Genomic DNA, 13,013 nt, shown 5'->3' with positions numbered 1-13,013 from the left:
GCTGTGGTCTAAATACTCCCCCCGCAGTGGTCCACTGCCGTTAACCTTTTGCTTTAAAATCTTCCATAAATGTCTATTATTGTATAATGTACTGTAAAAATAATATGTTTGTATTATTTTGCGGTGTACTATTTTTGTCATATAAACATAATATCATACACATTGCCTTTTTTTTCCTTTAAACCACACGGGGCTTATAATGAACTGTTGTAATTGCTTCACAAAAACCTTTTTTTTAGAACATATCAGTCCAAAATTATTTTTTTTCACACTGCAAAATCCCACAAAAGGCTAAAAAAACTACTTTCTTAAGAAAAACTCACTGTTAAAACCCACAAAAAACCAACTTACCAAAACCCACAAATGTTTTCTTCACAGATAAAATACTGCTAATAACTAGGTTTAAAGCGAGTTAAAAGCATGTTTTCACTGTGAAAAAAAACTAAGAAAGGCTTGCTTTCAGCTCACTTTTTGCTCACTTAAAAACCGTGTTAAGCCTGCTTATAGCTCACATTTAAAACACACTATTTACCCACTTAAAACCAACTCCACAGGCAGAAGTTGGTCTAAGCATGTTTAAAAAACCTCAAAAAACCAACTTGTAGAAAATCATACTCACTTTAAACCCACTTAAGATGGTTAAAAAAACCACTATGTTGGTTTAAAGCGAGTTAAACCAAGATTTAACTCAGAAAAAACCAAGTCGGTAAGCTAAAAAACCAAGTCGGTAAGCTAAAAAACCCAGTCGGTAAGCTAAAAGCGTGTCTGAAAAAACCCGCTTTTAGCACAGTGCAAATACCACAGAGTTAAACACAGCTGAAGAAAACTCACTTTAAACCCACTTAAGACGGTTAAAAACCCACTATGTTGGCTTTAAGCGAGTTAAACCAAGATTTAACTCAGATAAAACCAAGTCAGTAAGCAAAAAGTGTGTTTAAAAGACTCGCTTTTAGCTCGGTGCCAATACCGCAGGGTTAAACCCAGTTTAAAACTGGGTTATAACCGGATTTTGCTCACTTTTTTGACAAGGGCAAGGTGATGACAATAGCTCATAATTTTTTTTCAAAAAATAGATGAGCTAAAAAACCTTAAAATGATTTTAACATACCTTTTACCTGGTAAAGTGTATTTTCGATGATAAAAAATACACTTGAAGAGTATTAATGCTGGAAAAATGCAGAAAAAAACAACATTTTTTCTGTTAGAAGTGTATCTTGTCTGCATTTTTCAGTGTATTAAATGCACATTAAATGCAGATAAATATAATGCCAATACTGTTACATGTAATGGACATTATATACACTTTTTTCATGTAATTAAATGCTTTAGTGAATTGAAATCATCTTTTAATAACGTTTTAACAATTTATAATACCTTTTTATATAAATTTTCTTTTGAAATGTGACACTTAAATGATTTTTGCACCACTAGTTAGAGATATAATTTGTGCTCATATGCTTTATCATTACACTATATAATATAATTTGTTGTATGAAAATTACCCGTACAATTCATGTGAAAGCTCAAGAGATAAATAGCAGCGTGCTACACCCTGCTCCTTTTTACATGACTTGATGGTATTTAGTCCCCAATTTTACATGGCCAAGGGCAAATGCGCAGATTTGACAAAACAGGCTTAACTGGGATCCCATAGGCAGACTTTCATCTTACTTGTATTTAAAGGGGCCTTTTCACGTTTTGGTATATTGACCAAATTTAAAAACAGTTGTTTCAGATTTGCAAATTTTCGATTTAGTTATGATATTTATGAGGAAACAGTAGTACTTAACATTTACCATGCTCTAATATAGCTATTACATGCATCTTTTGACAATTTAAAAGCTTGAAAATTATAAAGCGTTGCAACGCGAAACAATTGAATAATTTGGAGAGTTCTGTTTTGTGTTATATTTTGTGAAACTACGAGGATTACTTATATATAGTAATAAAATACATCGTGCATTGTATGCGGAAGGTTGGGCGAGGGGTCTAAGTACGAGACATTTTACGCCAGAACTCCAGGGGTCAGTGGTTCAAGCCATGTTGAGGGTTACTTTTTTTTCTTTTTTGAATTTTATTCTTAATTTTTTACTGGAGCTTTTTAGAAAAAATGTTTACATTTATCAATAGAAAGCATTTAATGACAAACTACAAAACATGCCAAAATCTGTGAAAAGGCCCCTTTAATTTAATTTATGATCGGAATTGCTATTTGGCAAATCTTCAGTGGTCACAGTATTCAACTGAATTTTTTTTCACTTTGTAGTGATTATATTTTCATTATTTACCAACATCTCTCTTCAAAAGTTTAACATGATTGCTTTGTTAATTTAGAAACAAGATCAATAACATAAATAACATAAAATGAAAAAATGTGTAATAGTAAAAATGGCAGCAAGAAAGCACTAGATTATGTGTCTTTAATCTGAGATGATATGGTGATGTATTGGAATTTCTCATAAATAATGTGTCCCATAGTTGTAACTTGTATAATTGTATAGTCGCATGCATGAGTGGTGTCAATGTCACAATACCAATTAAAGCCTATAATTTACTAAAAGAATGTGAAGTTTGATGTGTGTTTTTTTTTCAAGATTTGTTATATATAACATATATATTGTTGAAAAGTTAACATGCAATAAAGTTACTGTAATTAAGTGACAGTAAGTTTTACTGATTTGATTGGATGCATATGCAGATATATCCTGGTTTGTGCAGAGGACAGTAGCAAAAAAACAATTAAGTGCTTTATCCATAGGATGACATATGCCAGCGATAAAAGCTTTGATAGAAGTTATGAGCATTTTTCCTATGTTCAAGGTCAAGGTCAAAGAGGTCAACATTTGTGTGCATATGGAAAGGCCTTGTCCATATACACATGCATACCAAATATGAATATTTCATCTGAAGCGACATAGAAGTTATGAGCATTTTTCGAAACCTAAATGCTAAGTGTGAAGGACAGACAGACAGAAGGACAGTGCGATCATTATATGCCCTCCTTCGGGGGCATAAACATGTGTTTCACATTGTTTTGGTAAATTAGAAATGTAGTTATTAAAAAAAACAATCATCAATTATTATTGTTATTGATTATAAAGTGTTGCTGGCATATTGGATGTGTTCATCTAGCTATTAGAAGGTTCCTGTTTTATTCCCACTGGCACTAAGTGAGGGTTCTCAAAATCTTGAAACAAAATGAATAAGTACAGATAGGATCGAAAAAACCTTGTTGATAGGGGGGCTAAACACCTGAAATCAAAGCGAACCAGGTTAAAGGCAGAGGTCAAATAAATCAGAGGCAGCATGAGCCTGCTATAATCTGAACAAGTATTACTCAGGAAACTGGCTTTAGTGTCTTACTAAGCTTTAGAATTTAAGTTTCAGTGCAATCTATCTAAAATAAATTGGTTAAAATAAATGATAATTTGTAAAAAAATAAACATTCTGCACAAATTCAATTATTTACTTTACCTGTGTGCAGGAATTATTTCAGTGTTGATGGTTTGTGAACTATGTCAAAAGCACCATAGCTATGAAACACGTGTATTTTTAATATTGCAATGTTCCACAGAAATGATGCTGATGATAATTCTACACGTAGTCCAAATTTTTGACGCTCTTAAATATTAAGCTACTTTTTATATGGGTAATATTTGGAGTATGAGCATGAGTTCCAAAGAATTTAGCCCATATAAAAAGTATCTCTAAATTCTTTGCGCATCTTATAAATGAGACTATTCTACACGATGATGAATTATTAGATATACTTCTAAATTTCATTTCCACCAACCATTCCACTACCAGTTCAAATGCGTTCGTAGATCTAGACAGTTAAACATAACACTATTCCATTCAACAACCGTGACACATGTAGACTACTCAATTTTTCAAATTTTCGCAATTAAAATTGACTTCTACTGTTTATACTGTTGTTGTTGTACTTTTGAAAGTAGTTCGTAAGATGGCGACCATTAACCCAGAGATTGATTTATGAAATAAATCGTCTGCTGATCCAGAGTGCTTAACATTAGTGCGTTTTATGTGACAGGCGGATTAAGACTTGGATATAAACGGTGTTGACGTGTGAATAGGAAGGTACTATCTTTTATATAAGGATCAATTCGATAGATGTATTTCGTGTTTTCTTACCCTATAGATTAAGCACATTTAATTGCATTAAGTAAAGTCTTAATATGAACAGAACAGAAAGTTTATTTACGACTTAAGCATAGACAGCTCATCGTCAAAATAACAATATAGCAATAATCAATACACATAAATACTCATGCGTCAAAATAACAACAATTTGTTTATGCATTTTTACTAATATATGATTTTGTGAGAATATAATATGTACGAAAAGGCTCTTTATTAATTTTTAACAAAGTTAAAATGATGTAAAAATCCGTAATTGATTGAGACAAATAATGCGGCTAGATGATACATACAAAATTCCACTTCTGGGTATAAAAACTTATCTATAAATTTTCGGCTCTAAGTTTAAATGCTTTAATACAGAAATTAGCAAGACGTATCAGTATAGATTTTCTAGTCTCATTCAATAATTGTAAAACTTTAATATGCGCGTATTGTGCATACACAGCTATAATTAACTAACTAATTTAATTTAAGAACACAACTTTGTTAACATATGAAAGTTGAAGTGTTATTCATATTTAAATGAATAAAACCATTTAAGATATCGATGAATTGAGGAAAACACTGATAGCGTAGAAAGACCGTCGTAAAGGAAAAAAACTACGCAGATTTGAGTGAACTTTCTTTAAAGGAAGTAATTGTCTTGATACAATAGAATACCTTATATTGTATATGACTTGCTTTTTTAAAATATTTCATTCGAATTGTTATTTTATAACCGTCTTTTGAAGTAGAGGTTTTATGTTGCATACAATCTCGTTTACAATGGAGACCCATGCAACTACGAGAACAAGCTGGACAGATATTATACAAGTGTAAACCTGATCACTTAGCTTCTTATAAAAAATAACGATTTCCACAATATCACAAAAATAAATTTTCCGAAACATCACCGAAACATGTTGGCGCATGTTAACTTATAAGGCGCACAAAGCAGGTAAATTTTGACACGGATATTTAAAACAGCGTGAACAATTAATAGCATTGTTTAGAATAGCACATATTTCTCTGAAACGCAATTATACAACGGAATATGTTTAATAAGACTCTTAACTTATCTTTATTAATTTTGCGAAGCAATAAAAATGTCATAAAATGCCCTTCGCCAACAATTTTCAGTTCTGTGCGTTACGGAGTATAGCACAGAACGTATGTCTAAACATAACGCACCGCACAAAACAGGTATATGTGCGGTTTGTTCATGCGCGTCGTTGTCTCGTAAGTGATGGTCGCTCGGGTGGACATAGGCGGGAATGTGCACGGGGTGTCCATTGTTTGGTCAGTTCTACGCTAGACTTCGATCAGTAAACTTTTACATTTTAAAATTCTAACCGCATTTGTTTGCTAAAATGACACGTTATGTTTGTGTTACATAATGTTCACAGTTACATGTTAATATTGGTTGTTTTTGGGTACAGTTTTCCAGAGTTATTTTACATTGGGTTTCTGATGAATTTTTATCTCTGGTTTTTACCCTGGCCTTGAAAACACCAATAAAGGATATAAGAATAGAAGTGATGTTTACAAATCATAGTTATACTGTATTATAAAATTTATAGATAAAAATGTGTACAGTCATGTTATTTTACGATAGTACTTGATTGTTATATAGTACGAATATGTAATATTCGTTGATATATGTTGTCAATAAACTGATCGCAAGTCTTGCCCAATGCAAAACGAGTTTTGTTTTGAGCTTAGTTGTGTGAAGACTTTAAAAACTGAGCTAGCTGTCACCTTAACCCATTTATGCATAGCGTCTAGAAAAAAGGCCTTGGCAAACAGTGTAGACCCAGATGAGACGCCGCATGATGCGGCGTCTCATCTGGGTCTACATTGTTTGCTTACAGGAATTTCTGTAAGAAATATTCTAAATAAAGAAATAAATATACTAGACATCCCTAATTTTGGAAATCAATTGATCCAATTTAGAAGGATGGGAAAGTCCACTAGGCATATATGGGTTAATCTTAAGATTGTTTATCACGTAATTTTATTTCACCTTCAACTTGCACCACTGAGCGTAGGCGTAGATTAGAAAAACTAGTTCATTGCTCTTTCTCATGATTGCGAAATCTTATCTAAATAAATCTCTTTTTCTTGCACTTTTGATATTAAATTACTGATAAAGCGATTGAATATAGTTGTTGCAAAGGCAGCTTTATGTGTAGTTATCGATGTGCATACATCTGTACAGGTTTTTGTACTGTGTTTGCAAGGTATAAGGTTACTGCGGCCATATCATGGATATTGAACATGCACAAGAACATTAATAATTCTTTTAACGACAATGATTGAAAATTATTAAACGGACATAAGTCCGAATCATTTTTATAAGATGGTAAAATAGAGTTTTGTTTCTCATTTCGTCGCCATTTCCGGTTATTGGAGTACATATGTTTGCTTATGATAATATATATATATAGCTTTCGTATGTAAATGAACAGTAAATATTTTCGAACATTTATACAACTCTTTTATTTTTATTTTATCAATATCAATGGGGGTAATCACGTTATATCAATATTCAATTTATATCTCGACTTTATCGTTACGATTTTTTTAGTGGGAGCTGTAATTTTGTTATCCCGCTAAAAACTTCGTAGCGAGTAAAGTGGAGATAAAGAGCAAATATTGATACGAAATAAACGCTGTAGGTTTATTTGCCTGTTATATGATTTGAGAGATTGTTGCGGACGTGTGTCATTAATTCATACATACATCAAACAGGGCATATCTTGATGAAACATGGACACATGTTCAGACCCTAATTAGGTAAAGTGACACATGCTTACCGACAATAGTAATACGTTATGCAGTCCTGTGTGGCGGTTACTCACTGAGACATTGTATGGTGCAGTGTTTTTACGCGTCATAGTGTAAATACGCAATCAGTATGCATGTATCATTAACGATGTAGCTATGTCCAACGTGAAAAGAAAGCTCATATAAGGAATGGGATTTCAGTACTTGTAACTAACACACGATAAACATAATGCTGAGAGAGAGAAAGTTGTTGACATCGGGATTATATCACTTGTAGGGATGCAAACGTGCTAGTACTTCTGTTTGAATACAATTTGAACTCGGGTAAAATTTATTCTGAAAGCTTGAAAAGTTAAAAAAAACGATTGGAACATTTGTTCACCTGAAGAAATATGTTTCATTATCCGCACTTGTCTCGTCGGAGAAGCTTGTACGTTACTTGTTAGCTTCGCATGTTGTAGTAGATTTCTGTTATGTATTAAAAACAGTGATTACTCATAACTTTTTTTGTATCCTTAATTTATAATGGTTTTGTATGATTTATGCGTTTTACAAGGTTCACCTGATATAGCGAAGTTTACGTCCCGTGAAACACTTAAAAACTAGTTTGAATTCTATTTAATGATACATATCTAACATTGTGTTACCATACTGCTTTTTGGTGGTTAAATCAGCTGATCAAAACCGTAACGTTGGAATGAATAGCACGTCTCGCATGTAATATTGTGCTATCTAACAGCATGTTGTTTGTTATATACTAGAATTTGCTGTTTTAATGTACTAGTGGTGTTCAATCACAGGTGAACAATGATTTACATGTCAAATAATTTAACCTGATGTTTGTTTATTTTCAGAACCTGTAATGAATCACATCTCCTGTCTTCATAGTAACTACACGATACACGATTTACGCAACAGTGATTTAATCTAGTTCAGACTAAAAACGTAATTTCATACAGACTGAGTGAAAACGCCTAACAAATCATAGAAAGAAAACTACGGGGATTTATCATATTTTTCCCATGTTTTACGAGTGAATTATCGAAGCCCTTATGCTTTTGAAAATTGTTACAGGGCAAGCAGGTATTTTAGTGCGAGGCTGCATTTTTACAGTTATTATATAGTGTGAATAGTATGACCAGCGCTTTGTTAATACGTGCGATATAAATTTATCGAACAAATAATAATGCTGCAAAACAGCAATGTTCAATAACATTCATGTTTTTGTTGAAAATAAATAACAGCAGGCAGGCGTATTAATTCATAAGCGTTTCTTATTTAAACCAAAGCAGTTTGGCATAGTATTAAGTGATATTCTTGAAAACTTTGTTACTAACATACATATATGTGCGCGTTCCCGTGTGTACGCTCTAAATACAATACTTCCACTGCGTTGATTCGCCGTTCTTCGTATATGACGTAAATGATGACTTCATCACAGAGATGGGAAAACCATGGATACGAAATCCAAAGGCGCATCACTGGTCGAGAAAAGGATGCCGGTGGTAGATCGGTAAGTTATGCAACAAAGCAATTTTCAGAAAGTTGTCCTTTATAGTTTAGTTAAAACCTGTTTATTTTAGGTCGATTGCAACGACAGCATGTGGCTCACTGAAACGCTCTCGAGTCTGTTTCTTGGTTACAGCCAGTACTTGGTGTCTTTAAAGGGGAATCTTAAGAAGGCTATCTTATTGGGGATCGAATTCATTCGTGACCTCCCGATTTTAAGGTTTATTTAAGATAAGTAAGATATTTACTACGCCACGGCGACTTATGTAGACCTTTTCAAGTGTCACCATATAATCAGAAATGTTTATATGTTTGGCGTTAAAAAAGGGATCTTTTCACGGTTTGGTAAATTGACAAAATTGAAAAAAGTTGTTTCAGGTTCGCAAATTTTCGTTTTAGTTATGATATTTGTGAGGAAACAGTATAAAACTGAACATTTACCATAGTCTAATATAGCCATTATATGTATCTTTTGACGATTTGAAAACCTAAAAAAATATAAAGCGTTGCAACGCGAAACGATTGAATAATTTGGAGAGTTTTGTTGTTGTCGTTTCAATTTACAAAATTACGAAGATTGCTTATATAAGGTATAAAATACTTAAACTGTGTATACTCGGCGGAATAGCCGAGAGGGCTAATACGTTTTTACTTCAGACTAACTCCAGGACTCCGGGGGTCACTGGTTCAAGCCCTGGTACAGGCTACTTTTTTTCCTTTTTTTAATTTTATTCTTGATTTTTTACTGGAGCTTTTAAGATCCAATGTTTACATTTATCAATATAAAGCATTTAATGACAAACTTCAAAAAATGCCAAAATCTGTGAAAAGGCCCCTTTAAAGGTCTATTAAACATTAAACAATTATTGCATGAAGTTATGTTTGTTTTGTAGATAAAAGCCTATTAAAATGATAAAATATTTCTGAAAATTTGATTTGTTTTACGATGAAAGTACATTTAAAATGATCCATATTTCTTAAAGCGTCATTTGTTTGGCGAAAATTGTTCATTCAAAATTTTACCATGTTACAGAAAGTCTTACATTGTTATTTATTTTACATTTTTACGAATTTATATTTTTTGTCGTGATCATTATTATAGAAATTCAAGACAGTTGCCTTTGTCTTGTAGCATTACAATTTGCATTAAAGCTACTTGATAATGTCCAAAAAAATGAACTACATGATTTTACAATCTACATTCCTATAGCCACTGACTCGTCAAGTCAGTTTCGCCAAGAGGGCGGCGGTCCAGTGGTACAAAATGAAGTGGCAGTTAACCGGAAAGGCCGACAACACGTGGGGCGACGAGTTGCAGGGGTTCGCAGTGGTCAAGGAAGCCTCACCCCTTGGGGACGCGGGCCTCGAGTTTTTCGAGCCTGGAAAAGTCAACCAGTGTCGCCTGAAGTTTTTCAACATGTCACGTGGCGATGACGCGTCAGACGATTTCCGGTGCGCATTCTTGAAGGTGCGTTCTGATTGGTTAATCTAGCTTGATAGTAGCACCTGATTGGGCACTAGCTATATCGCCCTTTCTAATATTTAAGAGGCGTTTTAGTAAGTAACATATATGGCTGTCCGGTTAGTGAAGTGGTTGGTACATGTGCTACTCACCGAGGCGACTCGAATTCAATCCCCGTTTTAGGAAGCATGTGAGTTTTAGTTGGTGGTCACCATACCGGACAGGTGGGGTCTCCTCCGGGTACTCCGGCTTCCCCCCCCCCCTCCCTCACACACTATTCAACACATCACCATATTCAAAAATATCTTTTAGTAAAAAAAATGGCTGGAAATTGCAGCTGTACTTACAAAAATATCACAACTTTGATGAGTGCATTATTAAGAATTATTAAAGAATGATGGGACCAGCGCCGTGTCCTCACATAATGCAGCCTCAGGTGCGGAAGGACCTCATAAACAAAAGCTGCGTTCTGGTTGACCAACAGCTATATTGCCTATTCAAGCAAGACTCTGCTATGAGCATACAGTCAAAACTGAGAAAAGCGGTCAGTCAAGGAAAATGACCAAAGCGACCGTTGTCGACGAGTGACCTCTATTCTCGGATCACTACTTTTTAGATGGTTGGTCAGTTGGTTGTATTGCTACGTCGTTACCCCATCCAGTCATTCGCACTCAGTGTAAAACAAAGGCTCATTTCCGATAACTAATCTTGATAACATACTCAATGAGTTTGATCGTATATTTTGACTTTCTGTGGACGACATATTGCTCTTGGCTCTTTTTTTATCTATTTACCAGCTATAGTACAATGAATTCGTGTACACTATATGCACTGTATATACATATATACCACAATGTTCGAAAGAAGTCACAATATACAAACGAGAGCGCCGATGGCGCTGAAAGCATAGTTGCAAGATACAGGGAAGTTGCTGCTGAAGTAAATGTTTAGGTCAAAATATACTAAATAGTTTTCTTATATGTTTCGATGTAAAAGCGACAACTTTGAGCGAAAATAAATACAACATTTTGCACATATAGACCCCCATAACCATACCTTTTCTTGACGGGCATTCTTATCTGAATCGATTTTAGCAATAAAAAAGATATGTCATATTCAAACCAAAAAAGAATTCGACTCAAATCAAAATCGACTGTTTTTGCGCCTTTTTTTCGGCCGTTTTCTAGTGGATTGTAACCTTTTGCAGTGCCATTTTTTACTTTAATCTCCAACTTTATCCTATTTCAGGGATTTAGTAGTGAACACCTATGCTTACCCTATCAATATCTCCAAACGATAAAACCAGAACAACAGTCTAAAGTGTATAACATGCCTTCGAGGAAAATATGATGATTTGTTTAGAGTGTACAGCCCTTCATGACTCGATTATTAAGTATATTGTAACCTTAACGATTGCTGACATCAGAGTCGCCCCCTTGTTGTTGCTACCAAAATGTTCTATTTTTAGAAACGGGAATTCCAAATAGTGACGAATGTGAATGGTTACAAAATGACATAACTATGAAAATAAATACGTAGAATTACATTATTTCACGCATACCATTATGCAACCATCCGTTTTCTTTTCCGACTTGATACATTTACAGCTTTCCATTTAATATTTTACAGACACAACACTCGTCCAGAATTCGCGCGAATCCATTAAATCCGATGCCACATTTAAACCGTTAGCTCTACTCGTAACGTAAATTTCTGGCTCAAAGTAAATCATTTTAACTTCAATTAACACATCTCTATTACTTTCAAACTCTACTTCATCAAATTCATAGAAAGGCAGGTCAGAATCCATGTCATAAATCAGAAAACATTCATCGTACTCCGCCATTTTTTACACATTTTCAAAGAATAAAAGTGCTTTATGCCACACTTCCTGCTGAGAATATGTTTTAATTTCTATTTATAATTAACCGATGAAATGTTACATATCCTTAAACCAGGGCCTTATGAATTCAGTTATGTAAACATTTGACCTCTCACAGAACAGTAAACAAAGGAAATAGAAATTAGGTGTGAGGTCACTATCAACAAGAACAGAATTGTTTTACGAACGAAATTTGTTTTAGTTTCATAGAAGGTTTTTTCACGTAAAACGGTGTCAGCAATATTCTTGGGAGAAAACGTTAGAAAAACGTTTCAAAAAAAAATTGTATGAATTACCATATACTAAATTAAATAGATATTTCGTCTGAGTTTTGATCAGGTAAGGCTTCATAATGGTCAACCGATCGATGTGTGTTTTCGAAATGTAGCTTATACCTTAAGCATAGGTGCGTTGCACCTATGCTAAAAATGATAAGAGTGAAACAATGCGTCAGTGGTATGCTCATAGTTTTATAGGTCGTGTTCAGACATTAACCGGATATTAAATCGTTTGAAACATACACTCAACTGTAATACGATTCACAAGTTAGATGGATAGCCTCTTGAAAGACAATCGCGCATCGAATAACTGAATTTCGTCACGAAACTATGTAGTTGACACTAAAACAGCCTACACTCGTAATTGACACTCAAAAAGCATATTTTCGACACGCTGATAATGTGAATATGATATTTAAAACGAGTTATAGTATATTCAAGCGTCTAACTATCACTCTTGTAACGAGAGCAATTATTCACATAGGAGCTTTTGGCGATTCAGAATCTAAGCCAGATTGTGGCTTGTCTAACAAAGGAGACATTTGAGACGCGATTAACCCATTTATGCCTAGCGGACTCTCCCATCTTTCTAAATTGAATCAATTTATTTCCGAAATTAGAGATGTCTAGTAAAGTTATTTCTATATTTAGAATATTTTTTCCAGAAATTCCTTTAAGCAAACAGCGAAGACCCAGATTATGCGGCGTCTCGTCAGGATGTACGCTGTTTACCAATGCCTTTTTTTCTAGACGCTAGGAATAAATGGGTTAAGTTTAACACTTTATTTCGCTGGAACATTTGCCGTCAGCCTCACAATAGTGTCGACCAGTGCTCAACTTGTAGTGATAGGAAAGCGTAGTATCGATTTATTGTTTATTTCTTGTCACTTAGAGCTCAGCGAGAAAGAAATAGCATATAACATTAAATGTGCCGGACCTTTACCTTGCACCAGAT

General features: G+C 34.1%; 1 protein-coding gene across 7 annotated transcripts in view; it reads left to right on the top strand.

Moving 5' to 3' along the window:
- The window catches only part of LOC127876274 (polyunsaturated fatty acid 5-lipoxygenase-like), a 51,196-nt gene that overhangs the window by 13,100 nt on the left and 25,083 nt on the right, over positions 1–13,013 (top strand). For 3 of the 7 annotated variants that reach the window (XM_052421370.1, XM_052421372.1, XM_052421369.1), the window contains 2 exons: positions 7,782–8,440; positions 9,647–9,904. In XM_052421370.1, the coding sequence (XP_052277330.1) occupies positions 8,351–8,440; positions 9,647–9,904 (348 nt within the window). In that variant the 5' untranslated portion in view covers positions 7,782–8,350. Of the gene's footprint in view, positions 1–3,969; positions 4,099–6,480; positions 6,503–6,986; positions 7,358–7,781; positions 8,441–9,646; positions 9,905–13,013 lie in introns of those variants that run through there. The other 4 variants (XM_052421373.1, XM_052421375.1, XM_052421368.1 and 1 more) reach the window with 4 other exon arrangements.

This window comes from Dreissena polymorpha, chromosome 4 (genome assembly GCF_020536995.1).
Source record: "Dreissena polymorpha isolate Duluth1 chromosome 4, UMN_Dpol_1.0, whole genome shotgun sequence".
In the NCBI taxonomy this organism is placed as follows: Eukaryota; Metazoa; Mollusca; class Bivalvia; order Myida; family Dreissenidae; genus Dreissena; species Dreissena polymorpha.
Note: the sequence above shows the minus strand (reverse complement) of the source record. Positions and strands in the feature narration are given on the sequence as shown.